Genomic DNA, 13736 nt, shown 5'->3' with positions numbered 1-13736 from the left:
GGATTTCTTTAGTTTTTTTGAAGACAATAAGGGATTATTTCACCAGTATTATTCGGTGGAAATATTCTAATTCAAGATAGAGATATTCCCAAAATTATGCTTCCTAAATGTGGATTTCTTGTGTATGTGGTTCTTGGTGGTTAGGCTTTGGAAGAACTTGTGAACTGTGACATTGCTCCAGAGGTTGGCACGGTGTATGGATCCACATTGTGCCTGCGTTTCAACCTTGCCCGTATTCAACTAGTGCTTGCTCTCAGTAACACTGTATATGGCCCTCCTCTGCCAGGTCTGTAAAAAAGAGTACATTCTTCTCTTTGTTGTTATATGTTGCCGTTATTGATTGAATCATGTGACATCTCTCGTTGAATCTCCAGATATCTAGTCTCCAAAAGGTCTGCATTTTCTTGAGAAAAACATGCCACTACTATACCACCTCTAATCTCATCAGGCTAAATGAGATTCTGTCATTGCATCACAAAAATGCATACACTGGCCTTTAAGACTAACTTTCTTCCATTACATACATCATTTTCATCATACTATGCTGTATTTGTGTACTAAAGCTTTCATAATCACTTTAAATTTTAACTAATTTTATTTAATTCTAAATTCTTTCGAAGAAGAAGCTTGTGCCCGAAGTTGTTCAGTGACCTCAGAACACCATGAACAGGACAGACTGGACTGTGAGGGCTCCTGCCTAAAGACAGAGGAGCCAAAAGTGCTGGCTCTTGATTCAGAGAAGGAGAAGCTCACTCCAGGAAGGATTAAGGTAATACTTGTGGGGGATTTTTCAATAGACCTTTACTTTAGGTATTTGTCCACTTACTGTACACAGCTTTTTTCCAGCTTGTTTCAACTCGCCCATATCTCTCATCTCTTCTGTTGTAGTTCCTTTTGCTAGAAGCAGCATCCTCCTTGCTGCCCTCCATTGCGCAGAAGCTCACATCTCAGCCCTGTAGTGAAACTGAGAACCTGGAATTAGCAATTGAGTCCAAACTTCTAAAGGCCAACCTCTTCCTGCAACAAGGACATGCTTCACTTAGGTATGATAACGTTGCATGTGTACTGTTCTGTACTGTGTTCACAAGCCTTTTTTTGTCTATCCTAACTTTCCCAACCATTTAAAAAAAAAACCTTCAGTTCTGAGATGGCAGTTTCATCATTGATGCTGCTGCAGATGTCACCTTTAATGATGAGTGGATCCATGCCTGGCTCTGAGAAACCTGCGTCTGGGCTCCCACATGCCTTGGCTGAAAGTGAACAGGTAGCATGTTTACATCAATAAGTCTGGGAGAAAATGCCGAATCACATCAGTTAAATTTTGAACAAATCTCATGCATATGAAATTCCTATCTGTGTATTGTGTTGTAAATAGCATCACAACACAACCAACAGTACCACCTGCAGTGAAGCTGCACACAACAGAAACATAAAATGTGGTCCTGATATAATATTCCTTTGTCTATATCCATTGGTTCTGATAATAAGGTTACTGGAAAAAGGAACAGCATAACAAAATGTAAACCCTTTAACCTAAAGTTCAGTGGTGTGAATAGGTTGCAGGATTAAAATCACACAGTTCATGTCCATATAATAACCCAGCTGATAGTGGGTGTGCCTGTCAATTTACTTATCCTAACTTGTTTTAGCAGCTGAAATGTGACAATGCATATGACTATATGTTTTATATCCTGTCTACAGGGTACTAAAGATTGCACTCTGTCAAGTCCCTTGCATGGAGACTGTTCCAGAGCAGTTGAGGCCAATGAGAGAATTGGAGTTGCTCTGTGGCTACGTTGCCGCCTGGCTCTGTTCCGCAGCCTGGCTGCACAGATCCCTGACACTACTGTCCATTCCCCAGGTCTGGCCATGTGTTGTGCTTCTCTCTCTATACACAGACTATGGATATATGTTTGAAAACTAGATGAAGGAGTATTTCGCCTTGTTCCTTTACATTGTTTTACATACAGAAGAAGGTTCAACATATTGTGCCCACTAGTGCAAAATGTCACCACAAGATTTGAGTATTACAAAGTTGAAAAGTGCAAGTATGGTCAGCACCTAAAATGGATAACTAAAGTAATAAAAACCCTGTTTTCCAATTATTTGCATTAGCTGCAGGTGAATAATAGAATGATAAATATTAGATTTTGAATCAATATCTGTGTGCATTTTAACTGTGTGTATATGGGGATTGTCTTTAAAAGGTAAGAACATTAATCAGGGAGCAGCTCGGATGTTACAGGAGGGTCTTGATGAATGTGCACTATGGGGAGACATCGACATTCGAGCCCTTTTGATGGTTGAAGGTGCGAAATTAGAGGAACACAGAGGCAAGACTGATGACAGCATGGCACTACTGCAGGTACCAACACAAACAGAGACATGATTACATCCAAGGAATGGTAACAATAAGGTAAAGGGTACGCTTAAGGCCAAATCCACAAAGAATGGATTGCACCGTGGATTGCACAGCATTTGCACCTGCAGTCTGCCCCGTTTTGAGGTCCTATCCACAAAAAATATTGTGCTAATGATATGCTAGTGGAAATACCTGTTCGAGTGAGCAGTGCAGTTTCTAGTGTTTCAGGCTTTTTCCACATTTCAGCACACAGATTGGTCCGTAACGATAACAGAGATGCAGAGAGCTGAAAATGCTCATATTTTGTGTCTCCAAAATCATAAACCAATTTTCATTTATTTTGCTTCTTTTAATTCTCCAGTAATGTGACTCAGACAGGTTTGAACTATGTTAGATTAATGTATGTATCTTACATTAATGTTATTCAGGTGTCACTGAATACAATACCAATCAAGCGTCACAAGTAGGAAGATATGAAGTGACAGAGAGAGTGTGAGTGAAGAGTGAGTGCGCACCAACTCTTGGCAGACACAAATAATTCCAACATGGATGCATTACAAGGTAAGGCTCGATACAGTGCCACCATTCATCATTTTGGTCCGGTATCCAGCTCTTATAATACATCCATGAACTCCACCCAAATTGTGTGTGGCAATTTGCACAGGTGAATTAGACTGTTTTCGCAAAGAAGCTTGTTTGTATAGAAACGGGTCCATTTTGCACCAAATGTATGAATATTATCTATTATGCAAATGACAGCAACAGCTTGGCAGCAATTTGCATTGAATTTGAAACCTTTGCAGTTGCTTGTGAATTACACACTATGTTATTGTCTCATTTGCTCTGATTTAGCCGCCAGAAAAGCAGAGCAATCCTTTTGTAGATTTAGCCCTTAGTGTTATGTTAGAACAGATGACAAAATGTGAAAAACAAAGCTACTACAACAACAAAGAGTATACCACTATCATCAATCGGCCAATTCATCAATGATTTGCAACAAAAGATACTTGTTCCTATAATGGTTGAACTTATACTGTTCGTTTTGTCCTTCAGGTCAAAGTTATATTTTATAAATCAAGAGATTAAGATTTAACTGACTGTAAAAAAATAATTAAAATGTCTTTTGACACACGCTGAAAGGAATTAAAAAATATATAAAATATTTTGCAGCTTTCCAATCATGTGAAGGATTCCTTTTGGTAATGAAGAACATGTGACTTTCAAGCTAAAGTTGAGAGCAAGCTAGCAAGGAGTCGAACCTAGAATCTTCTGATCCGTAGTCAGACGCGTTATCCATTGCGCCACTAGCCCGACAGAGAGCCAGAGGCCTCAAACAGGAAGGTATGCCTGTTTAGTTGAAAGGTTTGTCAAAGAGAACGGAGGTTGGACTAAATTAAAGCGACGACGAAAAACACTAACGCTTCCAGCTACTGCCGTGACCCGGATTCGAACCGGGGTTGCTGCGGCCACAGCGCAGAGTACTAACCACTATACGATCACGGCAACTTGGGTTTCTGATTGCTTTGTTGCTGTAGTCAAACGTTCTGAGCTCAAGATAACTTGAGGGTCACATTTTTTCATTTAAATGGAAATGAAAAGCATCTGATTAAAAACAGTGAGGGATTGTGATTTCTTTACTGAGTGAAAGTTAAGGGTTTGGATGTGTTAACAGCATTCATGCGTGGTTTGGCTCCTGCCGTATGTAAACATCCTTTGGTACTTAGCATGTAGTGGGTTGACTCTGGAAACGAACAACACGTGACTTTCAAGCTAAAGTTGAGTGCGAGCTAGCCAGGAGTCGAACCTAGAATCTTCTGATCTGTAGTCAGACACGTTATCCATTGCGCCACTAGCCCGACAGAGAGCCAGAGGCCTCAAACAGGAAGGTATGCCTGTTTAGTTGAAAGGTTTGTCAAAGAGAACGGAGGTTGGACTAATTTAAAGCGACGACGAAAAACACTAACGCTTCCAGCTACTGCCGTGACCCGGATTCGAACCGGGGTTGCTGCGGCCACAACGCAGAGTACTAACCACTATACGATCACGGCAACTTGGGTTTCTGATTGCTTTGTTGCTGTAGTCAATCGTTCTGAGCTCAAGATAACTTGAGGGTCACATTTTTTCATTTAAATGGAAATGAAAAGCATCTGATTAAAAACAGTGAGGGCTTGTGATTTCTTTACTGAGTGAAAGTTAAGGGTTTGGATGTGTTAACAGCAGTCATGCGTGGGTTGACTCTGGAAACGAAGAACATGTGACTTTCAAGCTAAAGTTGAGAGCGAGCTAGCCAGGAGTCGAACCTAGAATCTTCCGATACGTAGTCAGACGCGTTATCCATTGCGCCACTAGCCCGACAGAGAGCCAGAGGCCTGTTTAGTTGAAAGGTTTGTCAAACAGAACAGAGGTTGGACTAAATGAAAGCAACCACGAAAAACAGTAACGCTTCCAGCTACTGCCGTGACCCGGATTCGAACCGGGGTTGCTGCGGCCACAACGCAGAGTACTAACCACTATACGATCACGGCAACTTGGGTTTCTGATTGCTTTGTTGCTGTAGTCAATCGTTCTGAGCTCAAGATAACTTGAGGGTCACATTTTTTCATTTAAATGGAAATGAAAAGCATCTGATTAAAAACAGTGAGGGCTTGTGATTTCTTTACTGAGTGAAAGTTAAGGGTTTGGATGTGTTAACAGCATTCATGCGTGGTTTGGCTCCTGCCGTATGTAAACATCCTTTGGTACTTAGCATGTAGTGGGTTGACTCTGGAAACGAAGAACATGTGACTTTCAAGCTAAAGTTGATAGCGAGCTAGCCAGGAGTCGAACCTAGAATCTTCTGATCCGTAGTCAGACGCGTTATCCATTGCTCCACTAGCCCGACAGAGAGCAAGAGGCCTCAAACAGGAAGGTATGCCTGTTTAGTTGAAAGGTTTGTCAAAGAGAACGGAGGTTGGACTAAATTAAAGCGACGACGAAAAACACTAACGCTTCCAGCTACTGCCGTGACCCGGATTCGAACCGGGGTTGCTGCGGCCACAACGCAGAGTACTAACCACTATACGATCACGGCAACTTGGGTTTCTGATTGCTTTGTTGCTGTAGTCAAACGTTCTGAGCTCAAGATAACTTGAGGGTCACATTTTTTCATTTAAATGGAAATGAAAAGCATCTGATTAAAAACAGTGAGGGATTGTGATTTCTTTACTGAGTGAAAGTTAAGTGTTTGGATGTGTTAACAGAATTGATGCGTGGTTTGGCTCCTGCCGTATGTAAACATCCTTTGGTACTTAGCATGTAGTAGGTTGATTCTGGAAACGAACAACACGTGACTTTCAAGCTAAAGTTGAGAGCGAGCTAGCCAGGAGTCGAACCTAGAATCTTCTGATCCGTAGTCAGACGCATTATCCATTGCGCCACTAGCCCGACAGAGAGCCAGAGGCCTCAAACAGGAAGGTATGCCTGTTTAGTTGAAAGGTTTGTCAAAGAGAACGGAGGTTGGACTAAATGAAAGCAACCACGAAAAACAGTAACGCTTCCAGCTACTGCCGTGACCCGGATTCGAACCGGGGTTGCTGCGGCCACAACGCAGAGTACTAACCACTATACGATCACGGCAACTTGGGTTTCTGATTGCTTTGTTGCTGTAGTCAATCGTTCTGAGCTCAAGATAACTTGAGGGTCACATTTTTTCATTTAAATGGAAAGGAAAAGCATCTGATTAAAAACAGTGAGGGCTTGTGATTTCTTTACTGAGTGAAAGTTAAGGGTTTGGATGTGTTAACAGCATTCATGCGTGGTTTGGCTCCTGCCGTATGTAAACATCCTTTGGTACTTAGCATGTAGTGGGTGGACTCTGGAAACGAACAACACGTGACTTTCAAGCTAAAGTTGAGTGCGAGCTAGCCAGGAGTCGAACCTAGAATCTTCTGATCCGTAGTCAGACGCTTTATCCATTGCGCCACTAGCCCGACAGAGAGCCACAGGCCTCAAACAGGAAGGTATGCCTGTTTAGTTGAAAGGTTTGTCAAAGAGAACGGAGGTTGGACTAAATTAAAGCGACGACGAAAAACACTAACGCTTCCAGCTACTGCCGTGACCCGGATTCGAACCGGGGTTGCTGCGGCCACAACGCAGAGTACTAACCACTATACGATCACGGCAACTTGGGTTTCTCATTGCTTTGTTGCTGTAGTCAATCGTTCTGAGCTCAAGATAACTTGAGGGTCACATTTTTTCATTTAAATGGAAATGAAAAGCATCTGATTAAAAACAGTGAGGGCTTGTGATTTCTTTACTGAGTGAAAGTTAAGGGTTTGGATGTGTTAACAGCATTCATGCGTGGTTTGGCTCCTGCCGTATGTAAACATCCTTTGGTACTTAGCATGTAGTGGGTTGACTCTGGAAACGAAGAACATGTGACTTTCAAGCTAAAGTTGATAGCGAGCTAGCCAGGAATCGAACCTAGAATCTTCTGATCCGTAGTCAGACGCGTTATCCATTGCGCCACTAGCCCGACAGAGAGCCAGAGGCCTCAAACAGGAAGGTATGCCTTTTTAGTTGAAAGGTTTGTCAAAGAGAACGGAGGTTGGACTAAATTAAAGCGACGACGAAAAACACTAACGCATCCAGCTACTGCCGTGACCCGGATTTGAACCGGGGTTGCTGCGGCCACAACGCAGAGTACTAACCACTATACGATCACGGCAACTTGGGTTTCTGATTGCTTTGTTGCTGTAGTCAAACGTTCTGAGCTCAAGATAACTTGAGGGTCACATTTTTTCATTTAAATGGAAATGAAAAGCATCTGATTAAAAACAGTGAGGGATTGTGATTTCTTTACTGAGTGAAAGTTAAGGGTTTGGATGTGTTAACAGCATTCATGCGTGGTTTGGCTCCTGCCGTATGTAAACATCCTTTGGTACTTAGCATGTAGTGGGTTGACTCTGGAAACGAACAACACGTGACTTTCAAGCTAAAGTTGAGTGCGAGCTAGCCAGGAGTCGAACCTAGAATCTTCTGATCCGTAGTCAGACGCGTTATCCATTGCGCCACTAGCCCGACAGAGAGCAAGAGGCCTCAAACAGGAAGGTATGCCTGTTTAGTTGAAAGGTTTGTCAAAGAGAACGGAGGTTGGACTAAATTAAAGCGACGACGAAAAACACTAACGCTTCCAGCTACTGCCGTGACCCGGATTCGAACCGGGGTTGCTGCGGCCACAACGCAGAGTACTAACCACTATACGATCACGGCAACTTGGGTTTCTGATTGCTTTGTTGCTGTAGTCAAACGTTCTGAGCTCAAGATAACTTGAGGGTCACATTTTTTCATTTAAATGGAAATGAAAAGCATCTGATTAAAAACAGTGAGGGATTGTGATTTCTTTACTGAGTGAAAGTTAAGTGTTTGGATGTGTTAACAGAATTCATGCGTGGTTTGGCTCCTGCCGTATGTAAACATCCTTTGGTACTTAGCATGTAGTAGGTTGATTCTGGAAACGAACAACACGTGACTTTCAAGCTAAAGTTGAGAGCGAGCTAGCCAGGAGTCGAACCTAGAATCTTCTGATCCGTAGTCAGACGCGTTATCCATTGCGCCACTAGCCCGACAGACAGCCAGAGGCCTCAAACAGGAAGGTATGCCTGTTTAGTTGAAAGGTTTGTCAAAGAGAACGGAGGTTGGACTAAATGAAAGCGACCACGAAAAACAGTAACGCTTCCAGCTACTGCCGTGACCCGGATTCGAACCGGGGTTGCTGCGGCCACAACGCAGAGTACTAACCACTATACGATCACGGCAACTTGGGTTTCTGATTGCTTTGTTGCTGTAGTCAATCGTTCTGAGCTCAAGATAACTTGAGGGTCACATTTTTTCATTTAAATGGAAATGAAAAGCATCTGATTAAAAACAGTGAGGGCTTGTGATTTCTTTACTGAGTGAAAGTTAAGGGTTTGGATGTGTTAACAGCATTCATGCGTGGTTTGGCTCCTGCCGTATGTAAACATCCTTTGGTACTTAGCATGTAGTAGGTTGATTCTGGAAACGAACAACACGTGACTTTCAAGCTAAAGTTGAGAGCGAGCTAGCCAGGAGTCGAACCTAGAATCTTCTGATCCGTAGTCAGACGCGTTATCCATTGCGCCACTAGCCCGACAGACAGCCAGAGGCCTCAAACAGGAAGGTATGCCTGTTTAGTTGAAAGGTTTGTCAAAGAGAACGGAGGTTGGACTAAATGAAAGCAACCACGAAAAACAGTAACGCTTCCAGCTACTGCCGTGACCCGGATTCGAACCGGGGTTGCTGCGGCCACAACGCAGAGTACTAACCACTATACGATCACGGCAACTTGGGTTTCTGATTGCTTTGTTGCTGTAGTCAATCGTTCTGAGCTCAAGATAACTTGAGGGTCACATTTTTTCATTTAAATGGAAATGAAAAGCATCTGATTAAAAACAGTGAGGGCTTGTGATTTCTTTACTGAGTGAAAGTTAAGGGTTTGGATGTGTTAACAGCATTCATGCGTGGTTTGGCTCCTGCCGTATGTAAACATCCTTTGGTACTTAGCATGTAGTAGGTTGATTCTGGAAACGAACAACACGTGACTTTCAAGCTAAAGTTGAGAGCGAGCTAGCCAGGAGTCGAACCTAGAATCTTCTGATCCGTAGTCAGACGCGTTATCCATTGCGCCACTAGCCCGACAGAGAGCCAGAGGCCTCAAACAGGAAGGTATGCCTTTTTAGTTGAAAGGTTTGTCAAAGAGAACGGAGGTTGGACTAAATTAAAGCGACGACGAAAAACACTAACGCATCCAGCTACTGCCGTGACCCGGATTCGAACCGGGGTTGCTGCGGCCACAACGCAGAGTACTAACCACTATACGATCACGGCAACTTGGGTTTCTGATTGCTTTGTTGCTGTAGTCAAACGTTCTGAGCTCAAGATAACTTGAGGGTCACATTTTTTCATTTAAATGGAAATGAAAAGCATCTGATTAAAAACAGTGAGGGATTGTGATTTCTTTACTGAGTGAAAGTTAAGGGTTTGGATGTGTTAACAGCATTCATGCGTGGTTTGGCTCCTGCCGTATGTAAACATCCTTTGGTACTTAGCATGTAGTGGGTTGACTCTGGAAACGAACAACACGTGACTTTCAAGCTAAAGTTGAGTGCGAGCTAGCCAGGAGTCGAACCTAGAATCTTCTGATCCGTAGTCAGACGCGTTATCCATTGCGCCACTAGCCCGACAGAGAGCAAGAGGCCTCAAACAGGAAGGTATGCCTGTTTAGTTGAAAGGTTTGTCAAAGAGAACGGAGGTTGGACTAAATTAAAGCGACGACGAAAAACACTAACGCTTCCAGCTACTGCCGTGACCCGGATTCGAACCGGGGTTGCTGCGGCCACAACGCAGAGTACTAACCACTATACGATCACGGCAACTTGGGTTTCTGATTGCTTTGTTGCTGTAGTCAAACGTTCTGAGCTCAAGATAACTTGAGGGTCACATTTTTTCATTTAAATGGAAATGAAAAGCATCTGATTAAAAACAGTGAGGGATTGTGATTTCTTTACTGAGTGAAAGTTAAGTGTTTGGATGTGTTAACAGAATTCATGCGTGGTTTGGCTCCTGCCGTATGTAAACATCCTTTGGTACTTAGCATGTAGTAGGTTGATTCTGGAAACGAACAACACGTGACTTTCAAGCTAAAGTTGAGAGCGAGCTAGCCAGGAGTCGAACCTAGAATCTTCTGATCCGTAGTCAGACGCATTATCCATTGCGCCACTAGCCCGACAGAGAGCCAGAGGCCTCAAACAGGAAGGTATGCCTGTTTAGTTGAAAGGTTTGTCAAAGAGAACGGAGGTTGGACTAAATGAAAGCAACCACGAAAAACAGTAACGCTTCCAGCTACTGCCGTGACCCGGATTCGAACCGGGGTTGCTGCGGCCACAACGCAGAGTACTAACCACTATACGATCACGGCAACTTGGGTTTCTGATTGCTTTGTTGCTGTAGTCAATCGTTCTGAGCTCAAGATAACTTGAGGGTCACATTTTTTCATTTAAATGGAAAGGAAAAGCATCTGATTAAAAACAGTGAGGGCTTGTGATTTCTTTACTGAGTGAAAGTTAAGGGTTTGGATGTGTTAACAGCATTCATGCGTGGTTTGGCTCCTGCCGTATGTAAACATCCTTTGGTACTTAGCATGTAGTGGGTGGACTCTGGAAACGAACAACACGTGACTTTCAAGCTAAAGTTGAGTGCGAGCTAGCCAGGAGTCGAACCTAGAATCTTCTGATCCGTAGTCAGACGCTTTATCCATTGCGCCACTAGCCCGACAGAGAGCCACAGGCCTCAAACAGGAAGGTATGCCTGTTTAGTTGAAAGGTTTGTCAAAGAGAACGGAGGTTGGACTAAATTAAAGCGACGACGAAAAACACTAACGCTTCCAGCTACTGCCGTGACCCGGATTCGAACCGGGGTTGCTGCGGCCACAACGCAGAGTACTAACCACTATACGATCACGGCAACTTGGGTTTCTCATTGCTTTGTTGCTGTAGTCAATCGTTCTGAGCTCAAGATAACTTGAGGGTCACATTTTTTCATTTAAATGGAAATGAAAAGCATCTGATTAAAAACAGTGAGGGCTTGTGATTTCTTTACTGAGTGAAAGTTAAGGGTTTGGATGTGTTAACAGCATTCATGCGTGGTTTGGCTCCTGCCGTATGTAAACATCCTTTGGTACTTAGCACGTAGTGGGTTGACTCTGGAAACGAAGAACATGTGACTTTCAAGCTAAAGTTGATAGCGAGCTAGCCAGGAGTTGAACCTAGAATCTTCTGATCCGTAGTCAGACGCGTTATCCATTGCGCCACTAGCCCGACAGAGAGCCAGAGGCCTCAAACAGGAAGACATGCCTGTTTAGTTGAAAGGTTTGTCAAACAGAACGGAGGTTGGACTAAATGAAAGCAACCACGAAAAACAGTAACGCTTCCAGCTACTGCCGTGACCCGGATTCGAACCGGGGTTGCTGCGGCCACAACGCAGAGTACTAACCACTATACGATCACGGCAACTTGGGTTTCTGATTGCTTTGTTGCTGTAGTCAATCGTTCTGAGCTCAAGATAACTTGAGGGTCACATTTTTTCATTTAAATGGAAATGAAAAGCATCTGATTAAAAACAGTGAGGGATTGTGATTTCTTTACTGAGTGAAAGTTAAGTGTTTGGATGTGTTAACAGAATTCATGCGTGGTTTGGCTCCTGCCGTATGTAAACATCCTTTGGTACTTAGCATGTAGTAGGTTGATTCTGGAAACGAACAACACGTGACTTTCAAGCTAAAGTTGAGAGCGAGCTAGCCAGGAGTCGAACCTAGAATCTTCTGATCCATAGTCAGACGCGTTATCCATTGCGCCACTAGCCCGACAGAGAGCCAGAGGCCTCAAACAGGAAGACATGCCTGTTTAGTTGAAAGGTTTGTCAAACAGAACGGAGGTTGGACTAAATGAAAGCAACCACGAAAAACAGTAACGCTTCCAGCTACTGCCGTGACCCGGATTCGAACCGGGGTTGCTGCGGCCACAACGCAGAGTACTAACCACTATACGATCACGGCAACTTGGGTTTCTGATTGCTTTGTTGCTGTAGTCAAACGTTCTGAGCTCAAGATAACTTGAGGGTCACATTTTTTCATTTAAATGGAAATGAAAAGCATCTGATTAAAAACAGTGAGGGATTGTGATTTCTTTACTGAGTGAAAGTTAAGGGTTTGGATGTGTTAACAGCATTCATGCGTGGTTTGGCTCCTGCCGTATGTAAACATCCTTTGGTACTTAGCATGTAGTGGGTTGACTCTGGAAACGAACAACACGTGACTTTCAAGCTAAAGTTGAGTGCGAGCTAGCCAGGAGTCGAACCTAGAATCTTCTGATCCGTAGTCAGACGCGTTATCCATTGCGCCACTAGCCCGACAGAGAGCAAGAGGCCTCAAACAGGAAGGTATGCCTGTTTAGTTGAAAGGTTTGTCAAAGAGAACGGAGGTTGGACTAAATTAAAGCGACGACGAAAAACACTAACGCTTCCAGCTACTGCCGTGACCCGGATTCGAACCGGGGTTGCTGCGGCCACAACGCAGAGTACTAACCACTATACGATCACGGCAACTTGGGTTTCTGATTGCTTTGTTGCTGTAGTCAAACGTTCTGAGCTCAAGATAACTTGAGGGTCACATTTTTTCATTTAAATGGAAATGAAAAGCATCTGATTAAAAACAGTGAGGGATTGTGATTTCTTTACTGAGTGAAAGTTAAGTGTTTGGATGTTTTAACAGAATTCATGCGTGGTTTGGCTCCTGCCGTATGTAAACATCCTTTGGTACTTAGCATGTAGTAGGTTGATTCTGGAAACGAACAACACGTGACTTTCAAGCTAAAGTTGAGAGCGAGCTAGCCAGGAGTCGAACCTAGAATCTTCTGATCCGTAGTCAGACGCGTTATCCATTGCGCCACTAGCCCGACAGACAGCCAGAGGCCTCAAACAGGAAGGTATGCCTGTTTAGTTGAAAGGTTTGTCAAAGAGAACGGAGGTTGGACTAAATGAAAGCAACCACGAAAAACAGTAACGCTTCCAGCTACTGCCGTGACCCGGATTCGAACCGGGGTTGCTGCGGCCACAACGCAGAGTACTAACCACTATACGATCACGGCAACTTGGGTTTCTGATTGCTTTGTTGCTGTAGTCAATCGTTCTGAGCTCAAGATAACTTGAGGGTCACATTTTTTCATTTAAATGGAAATGAAAAGCATCTGATTAAAAACAGTGAGGGCTTGTGATTTCTTTACTGAGTGAAAGTTAAGGGTTTGGATGTGTTAACAGCATTCATGCGTGGTTTGGCTCCTGCCGTATGTAAACATCCTTTGGTACTTAGCATGTAGTAGGTTGATTCTGGAAACGAACAACACGTGACTTTCAAGCTAAAGTTGAGAGCGAGCTAGCCAGGAGTCGAACCTAGAATCTTCTGATCCGTAGTCAGACGCGTTATCCATTGCGCCACTAGCCCGACAGAGAGCCAGAGGCCTCAAACAGGAAGGTATGCCTGTTTAGTTGAAAGGTTTGTCAAAGAGAACGGAGGTTGGACTAAATGAAAGCAACCACGAAAAACAGTAACGCTTCCAGCTACTGCCGTGACCCGGATTCGAACCGGGGTTGCTGCGGCCACAACGCAGAGTACTAACCACTATACGATCACGGCAACTTGGGTTTCTGATTGCTTTGTTGCTGTAGTCAATCGTTCTGAGCTCAAGATAACTTGAGGGTCACATTTTTTCATTTAAATGGAAAGGAAAAGCATCTGATTAAAAACAGTGAGGGCTTGTGATTT

At 43.6% G+C, this 13736-nt stretch overlaps 1 protein-coding gene and 34 non-coding genes across 35 annotated transcripts in view; 1 reads left to right on the top strand and 34 right to left on the bottom strand.

Moving 5' to 3' along the window:
• LOC133994419 (cilia- and flagella-associated protein 54-like) overlaps window positions 1-13736 on the top strand; it is a 67448-nt gene that overhangs the window by 16618 nt on the left and 37094 nt on the right. The window contains exons 49-54 of the mRNA XM_062433670.1: window positions 145-286; window positions 621-769; window positions 889-1043; window positions 1141-1264; window positions 1702-1861; window positions 2208-2365. Of these exons, the coding sequence (XP_062289654.1) occupies window positions 145-286; window positions 621-769; window positions 889-1043; window positions 1141-1264; window positions 1702-1861; window positions 2208-2365 (888 nt within the window). The remainder of the gene's footprint in view (window positions 1-144; window positions 287-620; window positions 770-888; window positions 1044-1140; window positions 1265-1701; window positions 1862-2207; window positions 2366-13736) is intronic.
• On the bottom strand, window positions 3601-3673 carry trnar-acg (transfer RNA arginine (anticodon ACG)). Its single transcript has one exon. It is a non-coding gene; the product is annotated as a tRNA-Arg (tRNA).
• Window positions 3794-3865, bottom strand: trnah-gug (transfer RNA histidin (anticodon GUG)). The gene has a single exon. It is a non-coding gene; the product is annotated as a tRNA-His (tRNA).
• Window positions 4146-4218, bottom strand: trnac-aca (transfer RNA cysteine (anticodon ACA)). The gene has a single exon. It is a non-coding gene; the product is annotated as a tRNA-Cys (tRNA).
• On the bottom strand, window positions 4339-4410 carry trnah-gug (transfer RNA histidin (anticodon GUG)). The gene has a single exon. It is a non-coding gene; the product is annotated as a tRNA-His (tRNA).
• Window positions 4816-4887, bottom strand: trnah-gug (transfer RNA histidin (anticodon GUG)). The gene has a single exon. It is a non-coding gene; the product is annotated as a tRNA-His (tRNA).
• On the bottom strand, window positions 5361-5432 carry trnah-gug (transfer RNA histidin (anticodon GUG)). Its single transcript has one exon. It is a non-coding gene; the product is annotated as a tRNA-His (tRNA).
• trnar-acg (transfer RNA arginine (anticodon ACG)) lies at window positions 5713-5785 on the bottom strand. Its single transcript has one exon. It is a non-coding gene; the product is annotated as a tRNA-Arg (tRNA).
• Window positions 5906-5977, bottom strand: trnah-gug (transfer RNA histidin (anticodon GUG)). Its single transcript has one exon. It is a non-coding gene; the product is annotated as a tRNA-His (tRNA).
• trnah-gug (transfer RNA histidin (anticodon GUG)) lies at window positions 6451-6522 on the bottom strand. Its single transcript has one exon. It is a non-coding gene; the product is annotated as a tRNA-His (tRNA).
• On the bottom strand, window positions 6803-6875 carry trnar-acg (transfer RNA arginine (anticodon ACG)). The gene has a single exon. It is a non-coding gene; the product is annotated as a tRNA-Arg (tRNA).
• On the bottom strand, window positions 6996-7067 carry trnah-gug (transfer RNA histidin (anticodon GUG)). The gene has a single exon. It is a non-coding gene; the product is annotated as a tRNA-His (tRNA).
• Window positions 7348-7420, bottom strand: trnar-acg (transfer RNA arginine (anticodon ACG)). The gene has a single exon. It is a non-coding gene; the product is annotated as a tRNA-Arg (tRNA).
• trnah-gug (transfer RNA histidin (anticodon GUG)) lies at window positions 7541-7612 on the bottom strand. The gene has a single exon. It is a non-coding gene; the product is annotated as a tRNA-His (tRNA).
• Window positions 7893-7965, bottom strand: trnar-acg (transfer RNA arginine (anticodon ACG)). The gene has a single exon. It is a non-coding gene; the product is annotated as a tRNA-Arg (tRNA).
• On the bottom strand, window positions 8086-8157 carry trnah-gug (transfer RNA histidin (anticodon GUG)). Its single transcript has one exon. It is a non-coding gene; the product is annotated as a tRNA-His (tRNA).
• On the bottom strand, window positions 8438-8510 carry trnar-acg (transfer RNA arginine (anticodon ACG)). The gene has a single exon. It is a non-coding gene; the product is annotated as a tRNA-Arg (tRNA).
• On the bottom strand, window positions 8631-8702 carry trnah-gug (transfer RNA histidin (anticodon GUG)). Its single transcript has one exon. It is a non-coding gene; the product is annotated as a tRNA-His (tRNA).
• trnar-acg (transfer RNA arginine (anticodon ACG)) lies at window positions 8983-9055 on the bottom strand. Its single transcript has one exon. It is a non-coding gene; the product is annotated as a tRNA-Arg (tRNA).
• trnah-gug (transfer RNA histidin (anticodon GUG)) lies at window positions 9176-9247 on the bottom strand. The gene has a single exon. It is a non-coding gene; the product is annotated as a tRNA-His (tRNA).
• trnar-acg (transfer RNA arginine (anticodon ACG)) lies at window positions 9528-9600 on the bottom strand. Its single transcript has one exon. It is a non-coding gene; the product is annotated as a tRNA-Arg (tRNA).
• On the bottom strand, window positions 9721-9792 carry trnah-gug (transfer RNA histidin (anticodon GUG)). The gene has a single exon. It is a non-coding gene; the product is annotated as a tRNA-His (tRNA).
• trnar-acg (transfer RNA arginine (anticodon ACG)) lies at window positions 10073-10145 on the bottom strand. Its single transcript has one exon. It is a non-coding gene; the product is annotated as a tRNA-Arg (tRNA).
• trnah-gug (transfer RNA histidin (anticodon GUG)) lies at window positions 10266-10337 on the bottom strand. The gene has a single exon. It is a non-coding gene; the product is annotated as a tRNA-His (tRNA).
• Window positions 10811-10882, bottom strand: trnah-gug (transfer RNA histidin (anticodon GUG)). Its single transcript has one exon. It is a non-coding gene; the product is annotated as a tRNA-His (tRNA).
• Window positions 11163-11235, bottom strand: trnar-acg (transfer RNA arginine (anticodon ACG)). Its single transcript has one exon. It is a non-coding gene; the product is annotated as a tRNA-Arg (tRNA).
• On the bottom strand, window positions 11356-11427 carry trnah-gug (transfer RNA histidin (anticodon GUG)). Its single transcript has one exon. It is a non-coding gene; the product is annotated as a tRNA-His (tRNA).
• Window positions 11708-11780, bottom strand: trnah-aug (transfer RNA histidin (anticodon AUG)). Its single transcript has one exon. It is a non-coding gene; the product is annotated as a tRNA-His (tRNA).
• trnah-gug (transfer RNA histidin (anticodon GUG)) lies at window positions 11901-11972 on the bottom strand. Its single transcript has one exon. It is a non-coding gene; the product is annotated as a tRNA-His (tRNA).
• On the bottom strand, window positions 12253-12325 carry trnar-acg (transfer RNA arginine (anticodon ACG)). Its single transcript has one exon. It is a non-coding gene; the product is annotated as a tRNA-Arg (tRNA).
• On the bottom strand, window positions 12446-12517 carry trnah-gug (transfer RNA histidin (anticodon GUG)). Its single transcript has one exon. It is a non-coding gene; the product is annotated as a tRNA-His (tRNA).
• On the bottom strand, window positions 12798-12870 carry trnar-acg (transfer RNA arginine (anticodon ACG)). Its single transcript has one exon. It is a non-coding gene; the product is annotated as a tRNA-Arg (tRNA).
• On the bottom strand, window positions 12991-13062 carry trnah-gug (transfer RNA histidin (anticodon GUG)). The gene has a single exon. It is a non-coding gene; the product is annotated as a tRNA-His (tRNA).
• trnar-acg (transfer RNA arginine (anticodon ACG)) lies at window positions 13343-13415 on the bottom strand. The gene has a single exon. It is a non-coding gene; the product is annotated as a tRNA-Arg (tRNA).
• Window positions 13536-13607, bottom strand: trnah-gug (transfer RNA histidin (anticodon GUG)). Its single transcript has one exon. It is a non-coding gene; the product is annotated as a tRNA-His (tRNA).

This window comes from Scomber scombrus, chromosome 14 (genome assembly GCF_963691925.1).
Source record: "Scomber scombrus chromosome 14, fScoSco1.1, whole genome shotgun sequence".
NCBI lineage: Eukaryota > Metazoa > Chordata > Actinopteri > Scombriformes > Scombridae > Scomber > Scomber scombrus.
The sequence above is the reverse complement of the archived record's forward strand: the minus strand, read 5'-3'. Positions and strand labels throughout refer to the sequence as shown.